General features: G+C 36.5%; 1 protein-coding gene across 2 annotated transcripts in view; it reads left to right on the plus strand.

The window, feature by feature from the left end:
* The window catches only part of NBAS (NBAS subunit of NRZ tethering complex), a 274,620-nt gene that overhangs the window by 74,741 nt on the left and 174,277 nt on the right, over positions 1-25,602 (plus strand). The window contains exons 19-23 of one of the 2 annotated variants that reach the window (XM_074331709.2): positions 190-268; positions 3,950-4,054; positions 4,422-4,558; positions 24,228-24,311; positions 24,666-24,731. In XM_074331709.2, coding sequence (XP_074187810.2) covers positions 190-268; positions 3,950-4,054; positions 4,422-4,558; positions 24,228-24,311; positions 24,666-24,731 — 471 coding nt within the window. The remainder of the gene's footprint in view (positions 1-189; positions 269-3,949; positions 4,055-4,421; positions 4,559-24,227; positions 24,312-24,665; positions 24,732-25,602) is intronic. The other variant, XM_019751941.3, reaches the window with a different exon arrangement.

The raw sequence follows: 25,602 nt of genomic DNA on the forward strand, positions 1-25,602 counted from the left end.
AGATAATCGCTCTACATTATTTCAGCAACTTAAATCAAGTACACTTAATATTTTATCCTTGTGCTTTTGTGTACTGTGCCATGAATTTGGGGCTCAGTGGACTATTGCTCATTTTTATTCCATTTTTAATTCTTAGAGAAATGTGCTCTGATGTAAGTATAAATGGCCTAATACAGTCCTTCAAAACAGGTTGACACTGGAACAAAAGGAACTCTGCCGCTGTAGACTGAAATTATTAACCTACTTAGATCGGCTCGCAACATACGAGGTGAGTAGTTATAATCAAACCAATTACAGTCATTTGATCTGTCATTGTCAGTGCTGTGGCTTCCCTAATATCTGATGTTCTTGGTCTTCAGAGCTACTTATGTGGCAAAAATACATTTTGTACAGAAGCAGGTTCTCTTGTATATCAGTTTGGTTAAAATTAGAGATTGTGAAAGGCCAGAAGTTGTTTTGTTGGTCTAGGGAATAGGAAGGCTTTAGCCTCAGCAGTGTATTTCTGTTTCCTACATTTATAATCCTTTTCATTTGCTTTGATTTTACATTTTGATTTTATATGACGTATAGCTGTCACCAGTACCAAATTATAGTATATACTGGGTTTTAATAATCCTAATATGAATATTTCTGGTTCATTTTACTTTAATAATTTTTTAGTGGGTTGAACTTAGTTGGTTGAACTTTGATCCTAATTATGGCCAGAATTAGGCACTTGAACATAAAAAAGCATACTTCATATTTGTTTCTTCAGGGACACAAACATGTCCTCATGTTGGGCATTTCAATAGCACTCTGCATGATAAGGTAAATTTAGGTACTGTCAAAGGTGTGAGAAACATTTCAATAAATATATATAGCTTAGATGGCTTTTTCACATGACCCTCAGAGCTGACGTTACCTGGGATTTAATATAAATGTCTAACCTTTGAAGTTTGACTTCACTTGCAGGTTACTTCCTCAGTCTGTTACACCTCCCTTCTGTGGGAGTACCTCTCTTGGCTCTTGGCTCTGCTACATAATAGGCACTCAGTAAATGTCACACCCAATAATGTGACGCCCATCCCCAGAATAATGGAGATATTTTGTAATTCTGATGCCTGGAAGCAAACCCAAAAGCATTTGATTCCCCACCTCCTAATATAACAGAAATGTTTTCCGACAGAATGTTAGTGACAAAAGAGGGCGATCTCTGTGGTTATTAGAAACCATAGCTATGAGTATATCGTTTCACCCAAACAGGTTTCAAAAACTTCCTACTAGTTTTATCTATAGGTATCTATGTTGGCTGGGCGTATTTTTGAAAGCATATCCTTTTATCATGTCTGAGTTCTGATATTTTGAGAATACGTAAAAGCACGGTGTGAACTGCAGAAGTCAGTACAGACATAGTTGATCATTTTTTACTCTTAGCCTTAGTTTTACTGATGAGATCTTAAAAAGAAAAGTTCCATAAAATGTTCAGTATGGGACTACGCAGTTAATTTTCTTTCATTATTCTTTAGTTATTGAATTGCTATTTCCTATTTGACAGTAGTAAGTACATTTACTACACGGTAATAGTGACATTTTAAGTATCTGTTGAGCCCACTTTTTAAGGGAATTAAGCTTTTGAAAAGTAAATGAAATGGATGAATTTGGCTATAAAAACTTACAAATGAAGATGTATCGCTATAATGGCTGAACAGTAGATAGTGGTAGAGATAGGCGTTGCATTTTAATCATGGGACATGGCTTATTTTATTCTGTGACAGATGAGATAAAAATGGATTCATTTAAAGTTACATAAGTGCCTACTATATGCCAGATGTTATGCCAGTGCTGGAGGTAGAGAGATGACAAAGGAACAGTCCTTGTGGAGTCCTCGTTATAGAGGCAATAAGTGATAATTAAGACATGAAGAATTGATGAGGGAGCGTAATGGAGAAAACCATTGCATTGTTCCTGGGGATGCCCGAGAAGACTCTACGTAGGAAGGAACAGGAGTGCTATTTCCAATCCTTAAAAAAAGGAAGGCAGATTTAGGGGGCTGAATGGAAACTCCATAAAGGTGGGTGTCTTGTGTTGTTTGCTGTAGTATCCCCAGGGCTCAGAATGATAGCTGGTTTGTTGAGGAGCTCGGTAAATATTTGTTGAAGGAACCAATAGGTAAGAGACTATCTGAAGAAAAACCAACACATTTGTTGTCAGCCAGTGTCGTCTGTACTTAATCCAGGTCGTTTCCCAACAATCCTGAGGCAGGTACTATTGTCCTCTTGGTTTTAGGGATATGGAAACAGAGGCTTAGGGGACGTGAGTGATTTGTCTAAATAAATGGGAAGCAAGAATTCATAGCTAGGTCTCTCTAATTTAGTAGCCAGTGTTGGTAATCAGGCGCTTATGAAGAAAGGCCTAGAAGCATGAAAGGAGAGGTGTGCCCTTGACAAAAGGAGCTGGTCAGGATGACGACTGGACAAGCTGGGGAGGGGATAGAATAAAGGTAGAAGAGAGGGTTAGAATGAATTGTGACCATATTTTGAGAGGTCTTTCATGCTGTGGAAGTTGAATTAAATTGCAGTTTTTTTTTTTTTTTTTTTTTTTGTCAAAGGTTGACTGAGCTTAGGGAAGAATGGAAGCGGGGAAGTGGGCACTGGCTGTGGGCAGCACTTTCAAGTTGTTTGTTGAGGGCAGCAGAGAAGATGGTAGTAGCAAGAGCGGCATAAAAGATTAAGGGTTGTTATTTTACTGGAACGAAGAGGCATTATTTGTATGCCAATGGGGATGAACCAGTAGAGGGTAAAGAAGAATTTATTGAACAGAAGAAAGAGGAGGTGGAGAGGCACTACATTATTTTTCCACTCCTACTTCTCTGTCTGCTCTTCCTTCTACTTTTCAGAACCAGCTTCCCTTTTTCCTGCTCATCTTTTAAATGATGCTATTCCTCACTCTCCTTTTATTTCATCCCACTTAACTTCCCTTGGAACCATGTTCACTTCTGTATTAAGAACTCTGCATCATATGCCTCACTCATGTCTTACTCGAGAACTCACCTGTGCATCCACCTGCCTACTGGGTAGGGTAGCTCCTTTCAGATGTGTTGTAGGTCCAAACTCGGCACGTTTGCAAGTGAACTAACTGCTCACTCTCCATCCTCCCTCTCCCGCCTCCTCTAAATGTCCTCATTCTTCCCTCTTTCCTATCGCAGTAAATTAGTTCAGTTAATAATATTAGTTACTGATGTGAAAGGCTGTATGCTGGGTATCTGGGGCTCAGCATTAAATGTGACAGACGTGAGCCCTGAGTCATACATACATCGCAGTAGGGAGGCCTCACTTGCAGTTGCCCTGGTTAACCCTTCTTTGTCCTTTCTGCTTGGGTTTCAGCTGTTTCTGAGAAGCCTGCCCTGCCTAAACTCCCGGAACTTGTTTTAGCTCCCCTCCTCGCTTTCCCTTTGCTCTTTCCTACTGAATTTTAAGCTACTTGGAGAGCAGGGTCCATATACTGTTCATTGTATCACCGTGGCCTGCCCCAGTGCTCCTAGCATACAGTGGACACTCAATCAATATTTGTTGCACAGGTGAATGGTTCATTCTACATTTCACAAAGATCATTCGAGCAGCAGTCAGGTCATTGCAGAGTTCTCATACAGGTGTGTCAGGTGCTCATAATGGGCAACCAGGTATAAGTTGCTTATTTGTTTTCACCAGGTGGTGGGTTTTCGTTGTCCTACTGTAATTACATTTTTAGTGCCTGTCTTATTTACTTCTTGATTTTAAAAAAAAAAGGATCAGCATCTATAAACATAGCCATTTTCAAAATAAAGGGAAGAATGTAAATGTAGTACTTTAGTTAACAGTTGATAGTTTAGTTATTTCAGGCCTTATTTAGGTAGGCAGAATTGTACAGGTTTTTAATATTTTCTTGTCATCGATGTTTAAAGCCTTTTCATTAAATCACTGTTTCCCTTCAGGAAATCCTAGGAGTGTCTCATGCATCTGAACAGAGATATGATGCTGAATTCTTTAAGAAGTTCAGAAATCAGAATATTGTTCTCTCAGCAAGAAATTATGCTCGGGTAATTTTTTTTCGTAAATCAAGCAATTATGGTTATTAACAATTTCTAAATCTTTGAGCCATGCTGTTACTGTTATAGCATACATATACCATTGAATTTCCTTTTTGTTGTAGTATTAATACATGTACAGAAAATGGGATCTTATTTACAAAAAATTTATTCATTCTGAGTTTTTAAAATAATTTATTTTTATAGCATGAGATTAAGAAACATGATACAGATTAGTAAGACTCAGGAATATTTCAAAATATTTCCCATCAGAAGTGCATAAAAAGATCCGCTACAAGTTTTTGAATACAAAGTCATACAAAATCACTCCTTTATTCCTCAAGTTCATATTGGAAATGCACCCTTGCCTTTTGTGTAGGAAAGTAACGTACAAGCCCTGCAGATCCTGTTCACTTACCACGGACCAGACCTGCTTCCTCATCGCCTCGCGATTCTCTCCAACTTCCCGGAGACCACCTCTCCACATGAATATTCTGTTTTGCTGCCTGAAGCTTGGTATGTGACTTTTTTAACTGAATTTTTCCTTCTTTCTAAATTAAAACAGTTTTTTGTTTCATGCTGAACAACTTAAATTGAAAAATAATTTTAATGTAATCTGTTTAGACATTTTTTTCTGATTATAAAATTATTTCTGACTGATTTTTAAATAATCCTGAAACCAAAGTTTGTTTAGCATAAACAGGATCACCCTAACTTAATGGGCATGAACTTTCCTTTTTTTGAAAGCCTCCTGATTTCACTGCTGTGTACTCAATATGTACTGTTTTCTGGCTAAGAACAGGGTTTTAGGATAGCAATATTTGTTTGAATTAGTTGTATCTTTTAGAAATTGAGGTGTAGTTCTGACAATATTAGGTAGTAGGTCCAGGGGATCCGTGATGTCTGAATTCTCCTCTCAACAACTTTTTCTCCCTATGAAACTTCAGAGGCACAAAGACAAGTGGGAAGTCAAAGTACCACTTTGCTAGTCATTAGGCTAATGATTCTGATCTCAGTTCAAGGCTGTTTGGTAATTGTGTTGTAACGTGTGACAGTCGCTAAGCCCACTGCATCCATTAATTCCCAGTTTTACCACCTGGTGGGCTTCTGCAGGCCAGAAAATGTATTTATTTGCCTCCGTGCATAGCTCAGAGATGGATAGGCCATCAGCTCAGGCCTGAGGGAGGCGGGGAGGGCGGAGCATACCTTGCTGGTCAGTTACATGGAGGCAGAAGGCAAGAGTATCTGCTTGTGAGACTGTTTAGGTGCAGTGAACTAGCCCACTAGTGTCTGTGGCCCAGTCATCAGTTGCATGGTTTATCCTTTCTGAATCTGTGTTTACTCATCTTTAAAGTGAATTGACAATCCCTGTCTTACTATTCATAGTGCATATTTTTAGTAACAGATGAACTGATATATACGAAATCTGTAAACTAAAGCACTGGAAGAGATTGTGACATCTGATTGAAATCATTGTCACAACCTTTAGCTACTGGAAATGTACAATGAAGGGACATTGTTGGAACTGGGGATTATTTGACGTTTTCATTTCTTTCCCACCACCTCAATCTAGTGTCGTAGTTGTAGGCTTAGATGTTGATGACATGACCAACATTTATAGAGTAATTGCTGTGTATTTGGCACGTACTTATATCTGGTCCCAAACGCTTTGGTATTCCGCTATTCCAGAACGCTGAGATTCGCAATCTTATTAGTATGTTAAACTCTATATAAGGGCAGCCAGGATTTGAACCTACATTTATTTATAGTTGTAGGTCAGTAGGCTCTAAAAATATAAGTTATAAACAAGTTCCTTATTTTGCACTACTTTTAGTAGGAAAAAAGTAAGTTTTATTACGATAAAAGTGAACAAAAAGTTGGGGATGCCCTTTTCATTAAAAAAAAGATTGTTTTATATCTGAGTAGTGATATGTAAGTGTATTTTATAAATATGTATTTATAAATATTTCAGCATATAATTGTTTTTCTACCTCTTTGCAAAATAGATTTAATCTGAATGGCAATGACTTTTTCTACTGTAAATTGTGAATATAAAGGGCTACTGTCTCTTAAAATTTATTTTAAAGGTAATTTTTCCTTAGATTTGAGTGCATTTATTCTTATTGTCTTCTTGATGACTGTTCAGGTGAACATTTGATTTTAACCTGAAATTTCAGAATTGCTTCACAGAATAGTTATGCAATGCCCAGTGCTATGTTATCTTTGAATGCCCTATGGTTTGTTTATGGGGCCCTCCATCAACTCATTTAAATTGTGATAACTACTTTAGGTATACCATATTCCAGCAGAAGATAATCAGCAGATAAAGTTACTTTGAATCTTTGTTTTGGGGTATGTTGCTTAGACAAACTTTGAAAAGACTGATTTCTTATGGGTCCTTAAATTATATTCATTTATAACACATTGAGAAAATACAGATTTTTTGTTGTTGTTGTTGTTCTTGTTCTTCGTTTCTCAAAGTCTATTACATTGAGTAGACATTTGCTCTAGTTAGAAAGGGTGAGAAAGAACAATAGGTTTTAATAGTAATGTCTCTATCGCCTTATAATTTTATGTGACTGCAAAGCAAAACCACAGTTATGTTTCAGGCCTAGCCTCTTCTGTGAGGTCTTCTGTAAGTTATTCCTTTCCCTTTCTTCTCATAATTCTTTGTTCATTCCTGTAATCTACCACTTTTTATATTATGTTATATTCCATCATTTTTATGTTCGCCTTTCTCCCTTTTGCTCCCTTCTTTAACAAACACCAGCTTTAAACCCAAAACTAACTCTTAAAGGCGGAGATCATCTCTTCCTTACCTTTGGATCCCCAGGGTATAGAGTGGAGTCGGTTCTCTGAAAATGGTTGCTAACTAGGTAAGTTACGTCCATCTTGTGCCCATTTAAAAGGGGGATTAAAGGATGTCCTGAAGGGAGTACAGCGAGTGTGCTTTCACCTGTCAGCATGGGAGGTGCCCCAGGTCAGTGTGTCACCAACGTGCCAATGGCCTGAAAGATTCAGTTGCTATTTTAGCCCAATATTAAAGCCTGCGCTCTTTTGCCCTATTCACAGTTTTACTCTAATGGACGTATAGGTCAATAAGATGCAGTTACAAAAACTCTTTTGTGTGGAAATGTGTTCTTTGAACATTTGGTATTCATTTTCAAGTCACTTGGAACCATTAGGCCAGGCGAACGCCAAGTGTCTGATTTGCTGACGCGTGCATGCTTCCTCTGCTTACCCACTCACCATCTGCGGGGCACCGTCCTGTGCCTGGCATGAGGGTAGGGATTTCGAAATGAATAAAATGCAGTTGCTCTTCATCAGAAGTATGTTTTATGAAGTAACAAGAATTCCTGCTCACAGCATCATGCTTTCAAACTGAGGAAGAAATAAGAGTTGGAAGGATTCTAAATAAATCTGCAGCGTTTTCTGCTTTCTCTTTTTTCTCCTCAGTTGCAATGCTTGAAAAACTGGTAGAATGATCTTGACACTTCCTCACTTACTTCCTTGAAGGGCTGTAGAGCTTTCTGTGTGTGTGCCTTGCTCTGCTGTGAGAGTATGTATCCATCACACAGCGGCAGAGCCTGTGTTTCATCCTGCTTTGCCTTCCCTTCAGCCCCCGACTTGTATTTTGCAAGTTATAATCACTTCTTAATAATCTGTTGAATTGATTTGAAACAAGTCACTAAACTTGAGCTGTATGACTCCCAAATGCAGGTGGCTGTGTAACTGTACAGTCTTCAGCTGGCTGTTGGGACAGTTGCTCACAGTCCCCTGCTCTCTCTGCCGCTGTCACATAGGCCTCTTACTGTCCCTTGAACATGCCGTGCCTTTTCCCGCCTAGGGCTTTTGAGGTTAGTTTGCCCCTGCCTGGTGTGCCAGTCTCCCAGATCTCCACGTGATTCGGCCTCTTACTTGGTTCCGAGTCTCTACTCAAAGGCTACTTCCTCAAAAAGGCCTTCGTACCTTGCTTGGTCAGACAGCCTCCACCTCCTTCTCACTCTCTTGCCCTTAGCCCAGTTTCCTGCTCTTCACAGCAACTGCACCTCACATGTGATATGCTTATTATTTGTCCTCTCCACTTAATCTGATGTTCTGTGGCCATTCTATTTAGAATTTCAGCCTCACTTTAGATCCTTATTTCCTGCTTTATTTTCTCCCTAGCATTTATCACTACCCACCGTAGTTTGGGTTTTACTTAATTATCTTATTTATTGTCTGTTTGCCCTTCTAAAATGTCAGCTCCACTAGGACAAGGATTTCTGTCATTTGTTCCCTTCCTTACCCACTGCACTTAGAATAGTGCCTGGCACGTTGTTGGCACTCAGTCAATACTTGCTGGATGAATGAAGAAATGAATGAATGAATATAAATCCCACAAGGGTAAGGAGTTTGTGTCTTGCCCCCTAATGAGCCTCAGTGCCTGGAAGAGTGTTTGGTACAAAGCAGTAACTCAGTAAGTTGTCCAGGATGAACGAGCATACAGGGAAGCGTAGGTGGGGCTTTACTTTTCAGAGTTCGAGCTGTGTAATATTTTGGAAAGCAATCGTAAGTTATGTCAGAAGGACCGTTTAACTACCACGTTGTGAGATCCCATTGCCAGAATTTTTGCGTTGGCCAATTTTGATTCAAGCAAATGTTAGGATATGCTTGCTGGGAAACTTGGATGGTACGTGCTACTTTGTGTTTTATATTGTCACTCAGAAACCATCCTGTGTATTTGACATTGATGAAATGTGACTGAGTTTTGTGAAATTTTGAAATTACATTTTCTGTCAGAGATGATACATCTTTTTATTAACTGCTTATCCCTAGTTTGTCATTGCTATAAAACATTTGCACTTTATATTCTAGTTGACACTTTTTAGGGAGAAAAGTGACATTTTTTACCTTTATTAGTTTGCACAATTTGTGGTAATAGAAATTTTTCATAAAGAAAAATAAATATTTTTTTTGGACTTTTGGTATTTTGATGTTTATAGCACGTTTTATTTATTGATTTTTATTCATTTACAGTTGACATTCAATATTATATTAGTTTCAGGTGTGATACAGTACGTTTTAGAAGATTGTTTAGATTTTTCACTTACGACTCTTTTCCCATTGTAAAACCTTTCCAGAATGATGACAGCAATCTAGTTTAAATGTTGTGTTTTAAACAGTTGTCTGTGTAGAGAGTTACAACACAGGGGCCAGAGCACTGATACTAGAACCGGGGTGCCTGGATTCATGAGCTGGGGTAAGTTTCCTAACTGCACCTCAGGATTCTCGCCTGGAAAGTGGTGATGATACCACTTATTTCATAGTGTCGTGAGAGCGGTTAATATGTTCATGTATGTGAAACACCGTGAACAGTGCTTGGCACCATGGAAGTGCTGCTTACGTGCTAGCAGTTATTAGTGTGGCATCCCATGCTGAGGCCTTGGTCCCGGATACTTATACATGTCATATGTTTATTGTTTTATACTTTTTATTGCTGTAATTCTAAGGTTACAGAAAACATGCAGCGATAATACAGAGACTTCCTGTGTACCCTTCATCTAGCTTACCCTTCTTATCTTACATAATCATAGCACATTTGTCAAAACTAAGAAATTACTGCTGGAATAGTCAATTCTGCGTATAAAGTGACACATGTGTTCCTAAAAGTCACTGCGCTATGCAAAACTGTGCAGGAAAACCACAGGGTTTATGGGGAAAATGGGGTTAAGCCCAGCATTCAAAAACTCTGTGCAGTGGAACAAAGTTATAAACCTCATAAAAATCATCCCAAAAGTTCTCTTTGTGTTACATGGTTCAGAAACACATAAATACTAACATAGGGTACTTTATCTTGGAAAAGACCTGAAAAAGACTTTGCTTGTGGAAGTCGGTTGGCAGAGTTGCAGCTTATGTGTTATTGGGAAGTGGAGGCAGCGGGTGATTAGAAATCTGAGGGAAATTGTCATACCAGATGTGGGTGGGAGTGGCTCCTAACACTCCAGCAACTGAGGTCACTGGTACATGTTTGGGTTGTGTGTCCATGTGCACTTAACGTGACGTGGCGCGGCGCAGCTGAATGCAGTTTTCTGTGTTCACCTAATGTTTATTGTGGGTGAAATTGTGCATTAGCAAACACACAATTTGTGTTACAGTCAAGTTGTTCCCTAGTATATCAATTCATTGGAACAATCTGTATTTTCAAAACATTATAGCAGAACTGATTGTACCATACTAGTAACTAAACTACATATGTATTTGGATTTACCCAGCTTCTCCCCTAACATCCTTTTTCTGTTTCAGTATCTGATGCAGGGTACAACATTGCGTGTAGACTTTATTATTTTTTATTATTTTTTATTTTTTTTTAATACATGGAGATGAACTCTGTTTAATATCAGTCAGTCAGCAAATTCTTTGACACATGCATTTACTACATAGTGAAAATTGATACTCATATTTATGTTCCTGGATTATGTCCTGAATCAACAAGGAAAGATTGAGTTACATTTAGTATATTTTGAGATATTGCAATATTTAAATTTTTTTATTGTGTAAGTGGTGATACCCGGGAAATAGTATATCCACTATGCTGTACACCTGAAACTAATATTGAATGTCAGCTATAATGAAAAACTTATATATATGCGTATATATATATATACACATATACATATACATATATATATACACATATACATATACATATATACATATATATATGTATATATATGTAGTCACAGGTTGTAAAGTAAAGCATAGGGAATATAGTCAATAATGTTGTAATAGCTATGTACGGTGTCAGATGGCTAGTAGATTTCTTGGGGTTATCACTTTATGAGGGGTGTAAATGTCTAATCACTGTGTTTTCTTGTACACCTGAAACTAATAATAAAAAACAATGCTTTTCTTTATATTTTTAAAGAAAAAATAATAAACTATCCAGAACACCTCATTTTTTTCATCATACTAGCAAAGCTGTTACTATAGTAACTTGGTAGTTTCTTTGCTTGTGACTATCTAAGCTTAGATTATTTGATGATTGGAAGTTTGACTATGAAAAGTGTGCTGTAACAAGTGTGCCTATGTGAGCCATGGAAGGATGTGTTAGATACTCCCATTTTCTTGTCTGAATTTGTGATTGGATGAATTATTTGCTGACTTCTGATGAATCATTCTATACCTTTAGTTCCACAATAATTTATGTGGCACATTGTTAAAGATTAAAAAATGACCGAGTGAAGAATTTTAAATCCGGTTGTTTAGATCATATAAGGTGTGAACCTGATTTATGTCATTTGTACCTTGTCCCACATTCAGAAACTGCTGTTGTCCTGGAGCCTAATTGTGAAATACACTTAAGAAACTTCACTGTATTAACCGTTTTCAGTGTATAGGTTAGTAGTGTTTAGTACATTCACATTGTTGTGCAGCCAATTCTAAGAACCCTCTTTATCTTCGGAAACAAACCCTATGTCCATTAAACAATAACTTCCCATTTCTTCTTCACCCAGCCCCTGACGACCACCATTCTACTTTTTGTCTCTATGAATTTGACTATACAGTAGTTGTCTTTTTGTGACTGGCTTATTTCACTTAACATAATGTCCTCAAGGCATGATACACTTTTAGTGAAATTCATATTACGATTAAATAAGATTTAGAGTGGCTTGCCATCTGTGGGTCGTGTTCCTATTTTTGTTGCAAAAGTATTTCTTAAAGTAAAGGATGCCGGTAAATTAAGATGGGAGGTTACGTCACCATTATTGCTTGACTTCTTATGGAGAATGTCTTATTTTCATCTTTTGATAAGTAGGATATCCAAACTGAAGGGAACTTCTGATATCTGTTCTGATGCCTTGTTTTTTAAATCTTGGATTTGGGTAAATATGTCATAAAAGCAAAACATTAATATGCATTTTATTAAAATTCCCAGTAGGATAAATTTAATTTAAGGGAAATTGATTTACTTTATAACTTACATCACTACTAAAGAATTTATCTTTAAAAAGATCAGATGACATTATTCTTGTTCTTCACAACTGAAGGTAGATAGGAGTTTACTTTTTACTACACTTTCACTTTCAAATTAGTCATGTTTTGATCTTTTTATTAGTTTGTGGGGGTTTTTTTTGAGATGAGTACATGTGAAACTGATTTAAAAATTAAAACATTTCTAAATGCTTTGTTCATTTTTATTGAAAGAACACTTTAAAGATGGTGACTGAGTCATAGAAAATTTTGTTATTTTAACAAAAATCTAGGGAATACTTATGTGCCATATAAATGACTGCATTGCATTACATGAAACAGGTAGATACAAATATGTATCAGAAATGGTCCTGTCCACAGATAAATTAGAATCTAGAAGGGAAGATCAGATAGGTTAGGTATAGATAGAGCTGCCATAAAATCAAAATATGTGTCATAGAGGAGTGTAGATAAGTTTAGAGGTGACTTTCTGTTCCACAGGAAGTAAATCAGTAAGAGCAAGGTTTGAGCTAGGCCTGGAAGGTTGAGTGTGTTTCTGATGTTTGGAAGTTTGAATCGGTAAGAGTCATCTGAGTAAGTACTTAATGTGAAGTTATTCTACCTACTCGGTTTTCACCTGTATCATGTTGTTTAGTCATGGGGAACAAACGATGTTCCCAATTAATTTGTTAGTTGAAAATGAATTAGTACAGAGGATTTCCGGTAAACAGCATGAATTTCATTTTATGTTTTTATGTAGCCTAGTCCTGTTCATAGAGGTTTATTTTTTCTTCCCTGAGATTTTTGAAATGCAGTTTTTATTGGGCATTCTATTTCCACCAAATTTGGTTGTTGCAATGAAATATCACCTAAACGGTAGCCTTGATCATGAAATATTATGGAAAGATTGGAGCATTGCATTCACTTTTTTGATTCCCACAGGAAACACGAAAATGTTTCTCTTCCCTTTAAAATGGAAAAGTTGATTAGTTACCTAATCAAAATTCAATTCCCATATGAGCAGTTTATTTCTGAACTCCTCTGAGCAAAGAACAATACATTGGTTTGTATTTTAGGCTTGAAATAAGTATTTGGCTTCACGGTGACTGCTGATAGAGAGGAGTACAGAGACTGCTTTACAGAATGGGATCTGTTGGCAGCTTCTGAATGCAAGAATAATCTGGTGTTTGGACCAGGAAGGAAAGGCCTTCTAGGCCCCCTCTACTGTCTGGGCGCAGGGTCAGGGCTGGCAGTGGGGGAGTTGGCTGGCGTGTCTCCTGGCACTGGGGGCATGCTGGGCCTTGACACAATTACTTCTTCCCTGTCTGTTTATTTAAAGCAACACAGTGGATTTAGGGCAATTTCTTTGATTAAGAATGTAGAAACAAATATAACTTCAGAGTAATTTTTGTGGGTTTTGGAAAGTATGTTGATACTGATATTTGTTATGTTTGGTAGTCTGAAAAGTACTACAGAGATGAAGGTGTACTAATTCATTTCCTCTTTTATTCAACAAACATTTTATGATTGAGTATGAAACATTTAAAAAAATTTACAAACAGATTTTATGTTTCACATATAATTCTCATAGCATGTTTATGAGCTAAGCAGAAAAAGGAATATTATCCTGCTTTCAGAGCAAACAATTTGAGAGGCATTACTGATATATGTTCTGAAATAAGGAATTATTTAAAATATAATTTTAATTACATTATCATTTTAGTGTGTATGTAACAGTTGTCAATGTTTTATGTGGCTTAATACTGTTTAAAGTTTCTGATTTTTATCTGAAATTGAGAAATGTTTGAGGGGTACTTTTTAAAAAAAATATTTTGTTCCCCTAAAAAAATCTGTTTTAGATTCAGCATTACCTAGTGATACCATGTGGTACTCTTCGTGGAGATGAGATTTTTCTTTCATTATTCATTTTCTTCCAAATTTTTATTTTAGGTTGGTGCAAAAGTGATTGCAATTTAAAAGATTAAAAATAATTTCAAAAACCGCATTACTTTTGCGCCAACCTAATACCTTGACCAATAATTTCAGAACATGTGATTCTTAAGAAGATTATAACATCTTATCAATGGTTGAATTACCTCAGGGAAATAGTCCCTATAATTCTTTTGATGACAGAATGTCTTTTCCACTCAAGATTTCATTAATATGTAAATACTGGTCTGTAACAGCAGTGGATCTCTTTATCACACTATATTTAATTAACATGTAAATAACCCCTTGAGACACTTTTCCCAATTTCTGATGTGGACAAGCCTGTTTAAATAATTGTATTTGTAATAAGTAAATTTCTATTAAGAATCAAATTCATATTTTTAATTTTATTTATTTATTTAATTTATTTTTTTAAGGAGGGTGCAGCTCACAGTGGCCCATGCAGGGATCAAACCGGCATCCTTGGTGTTATTAGCACCACATTCTAACCAACTGAGCTAACCGGCCACCCCCAAATTCATATTTTTTAGACAAAGCATATGCATTTTTTTAAACAAATATTTTGACCTCAATGAGTACTCATTGTTTAATCCTGAAAGTGTAGACACTATATATAATAACTGGGGGGGAATCCATGACATATGTAAATGTTGGGGTCATACAACATGGTATTGACCTATATTTAGTGTGGAGAAGTGACAGTGGGAAGAACAAAGTTTTAGTCAAAAACATGGACATACACATATGTCTTGGACACCTGTGAGCTGTGTTACTTTTGGGAAATTAGATAGCTTCTCTGAGTTTCAGTTTCTTTATGAAGTGGGGAATTATAGAGGTATTGTGACGATAGAGTAAGAGCTACCAGATGTATGTTGCCTAGCCCAGTTCCTAGCATATAATTGGTATTCAGAAACAGCAATGGTGGTTCAATATACAGGTGATAGGTGGTGCTGATAGGAGAAAACGGTTGGAACAGTAGCAGTTATAGGTACATGTTGGTAGGAATGTCATAGATACTTTTTAGTTTCAAGTGCATTAAGTAGTTTTGCAAAAGACAGATGAATAAACAAAATGCAAAATTACACAGTAGGGATGTGTCTCCCTGAAGACACCAGTGCTTTGATTTGTCACCAGGGGCAGCTCTTCTTTCTTTGTGTCTGGTGCCTGAGATTTTATGTTATTTGTTGTTCAGATGAAGTCTTATATCTTGATTAAATCTTCTCTTTCTAATTCTTAAGAGTTTAAGTTGTTTGTTTTTGAGAGCTCCGATTTAAAAAAAAAATTTAATTCAATTTTATTTTGTATTTATTGTTTTATTAGTTACAGGTGTACAAACAATGTAATAGTTAGACATTTATCATTTATACCCCTCACACAGTGATAACGCCCTCCCCCATCCACTACCTCTCTGACATCGCACACAGCCATTACATTTCCACTGTCTCTATTCCTAATGCTGAACTCCACTTCTTGTAAATATATATATATATATATACACACACATACATATATATGTAAATAAAATTTTAGTTGACATTCATTATTGTTCAGCTTCAGTTGTACAGTACAGTGATCAGGCATCTACATCATCCCTGAGGTGGTCTCCCTAATAAGACAAGTATCCATCGGATACCCTACAAAATCTTTACAACATTATTGATTACATTCCCAAAATTGACTTTTGTATCCCCGTGGCAATCTTGTGGTTACCGATTGTGCTTAATAATCTCCTCACCTTCCCCCTTATCCCTACCCCCCATCTAGCAACCCTCAGTTTTTCCTCTATGTTTCTGAGACTGTTTCTGATTAGTTCGTTCATTTATTCTTTTTAGATTCCACATATAAGTGAGATCACATGGTATTTGTCTTTCTCTGTCTGACTTATTTCACTTAGCATAACGTTTTCTAGGTCCATCCATATTGTTGCAAATGGTAAGATTTCATTCTTCTTTATGGCTGCGTAATACTCCGTTGTATAAATGTACCAGTTTCTTAATCCATTCGTCTACCGATGGGCATTTTGGTTGTTTCCATATCTTGGCTATTGTGTATAGTGGAAAGCTCCGATTTTTTAAGTTAGGAGAATGCCAGTGGATCTGTTGCTACTGATCATTAAATCATTTATTCATTCAGTAAGTAGATGGTAATTTTTGAGCCCATGTAGTAGTTTACTTTACCTGTAATTTGTGATTGTAATATATAATTTATGGGGTATTTGAGGATTAAATGCATGAATGCAATAAATTTAGTTACATTTATTTATTTATTACTGCTGTGCATATAACACTACTAGGGGTTGCGATGGATGCAAAGGAGTATTTACTGGAAAGGAATATACACTTTTTGTGGGGAGGCAAATTATTTACTAGCAACTTAAGAAAATAATAGATAAGAACTCCAGAAAGCATAGGAAAAATATACCATCTATATATTACTATAAGGTTAAATAGTAAATGGCAGATGAATTGCCCAGTTAAAAGTCGTGAGGATTTAGAACAGGAAGAAAGTAGTCTGGCTTGCAGTGGTCACAGCAATCTGTGAGAAGCGGTGATTTGAGTTACAGAAGGTGGTATTCAGATAGGTAGGCTATCAGGTCTGAGACTACTGACTCTGGAACCAGACTGTCTGGGTTCAATTCCCAGCTGTAGCTGCAGCTTTTTGGTTGTGTGACTTGGGACAAGTTACTAAACATTCCTGTACCTTTGTTTCCTCTACGGTAAAATGGGAAATATTGGTTATCTCTCAGGACTGCTGGCTGTGTGTGTGTGTAAAATGTATATGTGTATTATATACGAGGGGTGCCCCAAAAATGTATACACATGACTTGTATTCATCTTTTGTCATTGGTATGTATTATTACAATTTTAATACCGTTTTTTCCTTTCTTAAAATATGTGTACATTTTTTGGCACCCTCTGTGTCTATTATGCATAAATTGCTTGGAATTTTATATTTGTGCTCTATGTAAGTGTCAGCCATAGACTGGCCACAGTTGGATAGCTCTACAGTAGTGTGTGAAATGCTCATTCCACTTAGGCCTAGAAGTAGGACTGCGCAGGGATTGTGACAACGAGGCCGTCAGTCTGCCTGTGGCTTGGGGTCTGCATAGGCAGTATTTGTGCTGTTTTATGCGGTGATCTGAGTAAAAAGGAGATAAAAAAGATTCTTCCTTTCCTCTCTAAACCTTTTGTTCGAATTCCATGAGCACTACCTTACATAGTGTCAGGGCTTATAATGCCGATACAGTTTATGGCCATTTGGTACATTTCATTAGTTTTGTAGTTGATAAATTCAGATGTCAAGTACTTTTATCTTTGTCCTGGAAGCTTTTTCTGGTTTAATTAATAGACCAAAGGAAGTTTGTCAGGTTCTGGTTGTCTTTAAGTAATATGAAATAAGGGCCTCGGTTATTAATCTGTCTACTGGTTCTGTGTCAGTCTCAGTAACAGAGAACAGGAGTCTAATTGACTGGATTTCTCTCACATTACTTCTTTTGGTCATTGCGGGCACGTAGCTGTGGGCCTCCCCAGTGTCAGGAAAGTCCTCACCAATCCTTAGCTGACTGTGAGCTCAGATCTTTCAGCACCAGTATATTTAATATGTGTTCTTGCTCTCTGAATGGAATACTGGCAACCCTGAGTCTATAGCTTAGTTAATTACCATGTACAAAACTTGTAATTCACCAATTTTAAGTTGAGCCCCTATTTTCCATAAGTAAAATATTGTAAATATAAAAATCATCACAAAAAATTTAAAAAAATGCTCTTTTAAATATTTGTTATGTATATAACATCAAAGGCTGAATATAGAAGTTATTACATAAATATTTTGATTGGGGAATTTTTTTTATGTTGTTCATTTTTAGCTTATTACCGTGTTTCTCCGAAAATAAGACCTAGCCGGACAATCAGCTCTAATGCATCTTTTGGAGCAAAAATTAATATAAGACCCGATGTTATATTATATTATAGTAAAATAAGACCAGGTCTTGTATTAATTTTTACTCCAAAAGACGCATTAGAGCTGATTGTCCGGCTAGGTCTTATTTTCAGAGAAACACAATATTGTTAAAGTATAGGCCATTGAAATTTTGTTCGAGGATGCCTTTTTTCCCCTTGTAACTTTTCTTGTAGCAAGCATAGCTTTTCTTTTTGTTCTGACTACTTAAAGTGTCTCTTCTTCAAAATTGGGATTGTCTATCCAAGGGGCAAATGACAGTGCTGGTGATGTGGTGGGACGGAGGGGGGGGGCGATTTGCATATCATTGATGTCTCCATTCATCTGTTGCCCCTTGTTTTGTTTACATTGAACACCTTTGTGAAGAACAGCCTTTCTCAGTTATTTAACTTTTCTGAAAAATTCAGTGGTTCTCCATTGTAGTTTGTGGCTGTCTCTTAAATTTTCATGATTTTACAAACTTGTTCTCCTCAGAAATAATCAAATCATCCTTTGCTCATGGTTAAAAATTTATTTTCAAACGTGGTTTTAAGCATTTGGGAGAGAGAGTATGCCTTGTGGAAATTGTTATTTATTTCAAGCTCATAAATCAGCTCATCACATTTTCTTATTACTGTTTATTGCATTGGCCAGGTGCCATATACTTAGGATGGTGTCAGCGGAGTTTATTGCAGTTGTTAAGTATTTCTAAATATACTCATTGATGCTATTATTAATATAGTGCTACTATTTATCATAAAGGAGACTTTGAAATGTCAACCAGTCACGTGTTTCTTGAATTCCACTACCCATGACAGACCTTGCTGGTGTTGGTAACGATGCTTTGTATGATGGTTTAACATTTAACGATATACCAGGCTTTGCATGTACTAATTCATTTGATCCTGCCCAAATCCAAACGAGGTTACAGTTACTATTATCCCTGTTTTACCAATAAAGAAATTGAGACACAGGCACTTCTCAAAGTTACAGGGCAATGCAGGATGGAGTCATAGTTCTAAGAGAGGTTAGACTTCTAAGAGCATGTTCTTAATTATGATGGGTTAGAATTCAAGAAAATATTTGCTCATCTCTTCAGTTTGGGCAGGTAATATTACAGTTTGTATTAAGTAGATGGAGCAGCTGGGTCCCAGAAATTAAGCTAGTGGTGGGGGAAGGAGAATCTAAGGCCTAGACTCGTGGTGTTTTCACTCTTGCCTCTTTTACACACTGCTAACATCCGAGAATACTGGTTTCAGGATGTCTTATTAGTGAATCTGCTCTATTTTCTAAGTAATTTATTAGTGAAATTGAAATTCCATTGGTGCAGAAGAGAACTCTGAATGATGCCTTTAGATAGATTTTTCCAGTTTGGCTTTCTGGGTGATAACTAGCTTTTTGATTGGTTTCCCATTGAGTTTCAGATCAGTGTGACTTGTTCAGCAGTGGTAACCATAGTGAAGTTACGCACGCAGGCCCAAATTACTATTATTTTTTGTCCTTTACTTACGGGACATTTTCTTCTATGCTAAATAATAGAAGTAAATATAACTCCACATATTAGGACCAGTGCCGAAAAGGTGGCAATTATTAGCAATTCACTGTCTATTTAGCTTTTTGTTTCCAAGGCATAGAATACAAATAAAAGAACTTTTTGTAAGGTTATTCTTGGTAAAATTTCTTTGAAATAAAACATTTATATTTAGTGTGAGAAATAATTGGTGAGAGAATAGTTGAACATAATAGAACTTGTTACATTCATTCCTCTCCTGCTGACAGATAAATGTTCCCTTCAAATGAAACCAGCAAAGTTTATTGTTTGCAATAAAACAAAGAACAGGGTTCTAAAATAAAGAATCCTAAAATTAAATAAAAACAGTCATTATTTTGTAAAGAGATAACTTAAGTTTACCATGTACTTCCCTTTTTTTAGTGGGGATGATGCATTTAAATTTTAAAACTTCCCACGCAAAGTGGAAATAATAGAAGAAAAAGATGAAATAAAGTATGTTAATGTTGTTTTGCATTTATAGAACTTTAGAGTCAAAGTGTAAGTTTTGCAACCAACCAAACTTTCTACAACTATTTAGAAGGAAGCGGTATGTTTATAGGTTTTTATTTTTTATTTATTATTTTTTTTACCACATTTTCACCTTAGCCATGTAGTGGTTCACTTACATGACTAATATTTTTGTTGTGAATACATTAATGGAAAAGGTTTTCTCTGAATTTCATTAAGTATTCTGTTATGCTGCTTACCTTATGAATAAGTAGCTAAAATTTGGCTGTTTTTTAGAAGGTAATGACAGAACTAACCAATTATTTTGAAATGTAAAGGAAGGTGAGATTTAGGGAAATACATATTCTGAAATCTTTTTTCCTCCGTGAAGTATAATGACATGTCCAGCTCTCTAGGTTGCAGGTGTGTCCCCTTACTAGGAGAGCTTGCCCTTCCCTCAGTTTAATAATCTCTAGTGGGGAGGCATCCTTGTTTCTGCAGATTCCATATCAGTGTACCTCCTGGACACACCTGTTGTTTCATGAACAAACTGTCCCCTTTCATTGCTCTATTCCAACTTTGAATTTTTGTGATATTCATGAGATCAGTTAAAAATATTTGTATGCTGTCAGTTAATTAGTTCAGTTGACACATTATTATTTTAGAGTCTACTAAATGCCAGACACTTATTTCAGGTGCTGAGGATATGGCAATAGACAAAACAAACAAAAATTCTGCTCTCAAGGAATTTGTATTCTGGCTGGGGATGGGGTCCTATTTGTTTCTTAAATGCTGCCATTTGAAGCATGATAAAGAACTTATGGTATTTTTACAGCAAGCATTTTAAACTCCTAAAATTTAAAGTAATTTGTTCTGTAAAAACATCCTGTAAGAAAATGAAAGAAAGCTTTTTGTTTTTATACACCAGGTGTGCCAAAAAAATGTATACACATTTTAAGAGATGTAATCTATGTATTACTTTTTGAAGTTGAATTGAATTACGGTAGCAATGTGTAGTATGACGCTTGCTTAAAAGATGGTGTTAATCAAACGAATGCTAGCGTCCCCATGCCACAGGCAGGACAGTCAAAGAAAATGGCGGAAGCACTGTTGTTCGAGAAGCACAAGACCATTTTGAAGTGGTATTTGAAATTCGAGAACGTTGTGAAAGTACAATGGTAATGGAGGGGTGAGTCTGCAACAGAACTTCCAACACGCCTAGCAATTGCACGCATTCGTGATAAGTCTGAGGCGCATGGTGCTGTGTGTGATGTGCACAGGGGAAGATCTGGGAGGCCTCGCACAGCAACACGTCAAGCAGTAGTTCCCGTAATCAGAAGTGTCTGGACGCTGATGGAAACACTCTGAGCACCTCTTGTAATTGCGGAAGTCAAATGTGACTTGTATTCATCTTTTGTTATCGGTATATATTGAGTATTACAATTTAATACAATTTTCCTTTCTTAAAACGTGTATACCTTTTCTTGGCACCCCCCCGGGATTAGTGATCAGACTTAAGGTCAAGCCATATTTTGCAGAAGTTAAATTTCATGAGACTAGTAACCTACTGGTGTTGACATTGATTTTATGTCCTAATTTAAATGTATCCTTTCAATATGCATGTAAACGGTCCTTATTGGGCTGTCTGAATTAAATTTTGGGAAGGCTCAAATTGCCTTTTACCTGCTACTTACAGATCTAACCCGGTGGCTCTTATGTACGAAGCAGAGGAATGCTAGAAATGAGGATGGATTTGTGGTTGGGGGCTGGACTGTAGTCCCCGTGTCCTTGCTAGAGGCAGTATGGTATGCCAGCTAAAAGTGTCAGCTTTGGATCCTGTCTGGTTGTGTTTAAAGCCTACCTCTGTCATTTATTAGCTTTATGAGGAGAGGCAAGCTTTCTCATTGTAATATGAGGAAGGTAGTATCACCTACTACATTAGATTGGTAGGACTGAAAGGTATTGCACATTAAAAGCTGTTTATCCTGTCTGGTCCACAGTAAGAGATCAGTAAAGGTTAAAGATTATTATCGTTTCTGATCATTGCTGATGTACTGCTAGTAATACTCTTCTTATTACAGCTGACCCTTGAACAACGTGGGGGTTAGAGCACAGACAAAAACCTGTGTACAGCTACTTTGGGCCCTCTGCAAACTCTGTCAGTGGTGATCAGCAGCATTTAGAAACATTCATGTGTGCTGTGCCTTGAAAGTGCAGCAGAAACATTTGATTTACCTAGGACTCTTCAGGCTGACCTTTTGGAGTGGGTCTCTGCATGGAACTTGTCTTTAATATGTTGTTTTGATAAAAATGGGTATGTTTTCTTACCCATTTCTGTTCAGTGAAGGTTAACAAAGTTTTACAACTTTCTAGTCTTTAAATATCAAGTAAGTATTATTTTGCTGAGGGTCCCGTGGTATTGCTTATCATTTGAGTAATAACCCTTGTATGTAAAATGTTCTTTGTATAGAAAATACAAATCTCAACTTGTGATACTGTTTTCCAAAATTCTTTCAGAAAACATTTTGAGTAGCTTATCGAACCATGTCTAATTAGAAAGGTAGTGATAGTTTGCTAGGTTTATTGTTTTTCGTTTCTCAATTTGTTGCTATAATTTATTCTTGTGTTGGAAGAGTGCGCATTACCATTATTGTATCCAAAAGTTCTGTTTTACTTTTCATTTTCATGCTCTATGATAAAATATTAGTTATTGACAAGGAAGAAAATAAAATAGTTTTTCACTTGGTGACAAATGAAGTATTCATTTGCCGTGGTTATGGCATTCATTCTAAATAATCATCTGTATGATTCAGAAATTTAAAAATGTGAACTCAAATGCCTAAAAGATGTATCTGGTGTATAGTTTGCTAGGATATCACATGCTAGAGAAAAAGTGGATAAAACGCTGTTTTTAAAAATACCGTATAATAAATTTCTTTTTTTTTTTTTTTAATTTTATTTTATTAAATTTATTGGGGTGACAATTGTTAGTAAAATTACATAGATTTCAGGTGTACAATTCTGTATTACATCATCTATAAATCCCATTGTGTGTTCATCATAAATTTCTTATTCTATATATCTAATGGGGAACGTTGACTTTGGCTAGTTCCCACCAATAATAGGGAGATGGGATTCAGCACTGCCCATTCCCAGACCTTCAGCTTCCCTCTTGTACTTTCAATCCCACCAGTGGTCTCCTATTACCTCTATTACCTTTTACATCAGGACTAATCTCTTCGTCAACATAATTGTCAAACATTTATGAAACATTTCTTGTGCAAGGCATGTTTTATAACCTAGTAGGGTAAGAGAGTACAAAACATAACCTAATAAAATCCAAAAGTGCAATTCTTTCTCTGGGGCTATGATACAGTTTAGGAAAATGCCACTATCGATACTCAGAAATATGAGAGAAAAATGTTTTATTGAACTGTAAAAGCAAGGTAATTGAAATTTGTGTTTTAATTTTTTTCTTTATTCTCAATTCAGAATGTTTCAGTTGGTTGCATGGATTCTTGGGATGTTAGAGCTAAAAGAGACCTTAGAAATATTGAAGTGTTTCACCTTAGAAAGTCACGTGTCAGGCTGCATGTCTAGTTAAAAGCCAGATGTGTTTGTTTTCTTTGCATCCCAATTCATAGCACATTGCTCTGCTATATTACCATACTGTTTTTACCTCACTTTTCCTTTTAAATTTATTCTTAATTTATCCTGTTAGGCCTTCGCCTCTTTTAGATTCTCCTGTAACGTTTTAGTGATACTTTTAACCTTCAGAATTATTTCTTCACTCTGCTGTTACCTGTCCTCTGTGTATGCGCTGTGCGAGATGGTAGCCATTAGTCTCACCACTATTTAAATCTTAATTGAAATGAGTTAAAATTAAAGTTCTGTTTCTTAGTATCAGTAGCTACATTTAAAGTGGTTTATACCTGTGTATGTGTCTAGTGGTTACCTCCTATGACCATAGGAAGTTAGATTGTAAGCTTTTTGAGGGCAAGGACCATTTATGTTGGTACTGAGAACATAAAATATGGGGTCTTGATAAGTGTTTTAGAATATGTGAATGAACACATACACATACCGTCCTGTAGTTCCTAGCCAGATTTGTTTGTTTTGAATTCTCTTTTTCGGCAGTTTTATGACAGAAGAGAAATCAGCAATTTGGTATTTCCCATTTACATGTTGTACTGTGTGTGTATCATGCACCACTTAATGGACTGTAAACAGGAATTTTGGAGATTTATGGTTATAGGGATACTTTTTGCTACCCGTTCTTTGTGTAGCCTGTCATTGAGGTAGTGTGTATTTTAAGTGCTTATGTATTTTTTTTTTTTTTAATTTAAGTTATAATGGTGACTCCTTGCTGATCATTCCTTGGCATGAACGTAAACACCGAAATAAAGACTGGTGCGAAGCGTTGGAGTGCAGGTAAGAGTGAGCCAGCACCTGGGGATTCCCTTCTCTGTGGGATGGGCGAGTAGAAGGCCCTGTGAAGCTCAGGGGTGGTGTGTAATCACCTACTTGACAGCGTTCCTTGATTTAGGGAGTTTGAAGTTGTTTTAAAAAACTTGACTTTTATCAGTTAAGTTAAAAATTTTTTTAATGGAAAAATATTAAATGCTACAAAGGAATTATTCTACAAATGATCCTTATACAACTCTTTTTCACTTTGAGGTATTCCCTTTCAGTCTTTGACATATGCAGATGTGTTGTTTCATAGATGTTATTATGGTATGCATGCACTTTTGCTCCTGATTCAGTTTTAATTTTCACTTTTATAAGATTTAACCTGGGAAAGCCTCAGAATGTGGAGGCATCAGGTACTGCAGAAGAGGATAGGAGAGTCAGGTAAATTCTCCTTCACTGTCTCTTTCCATATTTTTCCTATATGAGATCAGAGGTTTATTTTTTAGACTCAGGAAATGAGCCAGAGAGCCTCTAGACTCCTGGGCATGAGGCATAGCATAGGGTGGGGATGGAGTGATGCGGTTGAAAATCTGGGTATTTACTGAAAATTTATATCCTGAATGTTGAAGCTCTGGTTCCTTTCCCCCTTCCTGCTGCTAGAATGCAGGCCTATTCACCAAGTAGAAGTTTGGAGAGTTCTTTTCAGGAGAAATGGAATAGCCTGTGAGAAGCGGCCCCTGGATACTGAGATATAGTCCCAGGAGATTAATTCACTGGCAGGTGACAGTGAATCCAACACAGGAATACGTCCTGCCACACCTCCAGAGCTTCCTGGACATCTGGGGATTGACTCCAGTAGGCAGAGCGAATGGACAGGAAAGGCAAAACAAACAAAATAGAACTGAAAGACAGAGACCATGCAAAAAGAAGGAAACTTCAAAAATTGTGGTTAATATTACTCGGGAGATAAGAGATGACACTGCATTTGTGAAGTAGCAGTAAGATTTTATAAAATACAAAAAATGAATTAAAAGAACTTGAGAAAATAAAAAATTTGATAGGTATATAAAAAGTAGAAGAGTTGAAAGATAAAAAGCAAAGAAGTTTACTAAATTAGAGTAAAAATGTAGAGCTAGATGATGAGAAGATAAACAAACAAGTCTAATATTCAAATTACAGACATTCTAGAGACAGCATAGATAATAAAGGGGAGGAAGTTATAAAAAATAATTCAAGACTGTTTCTCAGAATTGAAAGTTATAAGTTTTCAGACTGAAATTCCCACTACACTAAAGCATATCACCATGACTTT

Source organism: Rhinolophus sinicus, chromosome 2, assembly GCF_057876585.1.
Source record: "Rhinolophus sinicus isolate RSI-liver-muscle chromosome 2, RSI-T2T, whole genome shotgun sequence".
Taxonomy (NCBI): Eukaryota; Metazoa; Chordata; class Mammalia; order Chiroptera; family Rhinolophidae; genus Rhinolophus; species Rhinolophus sinicus.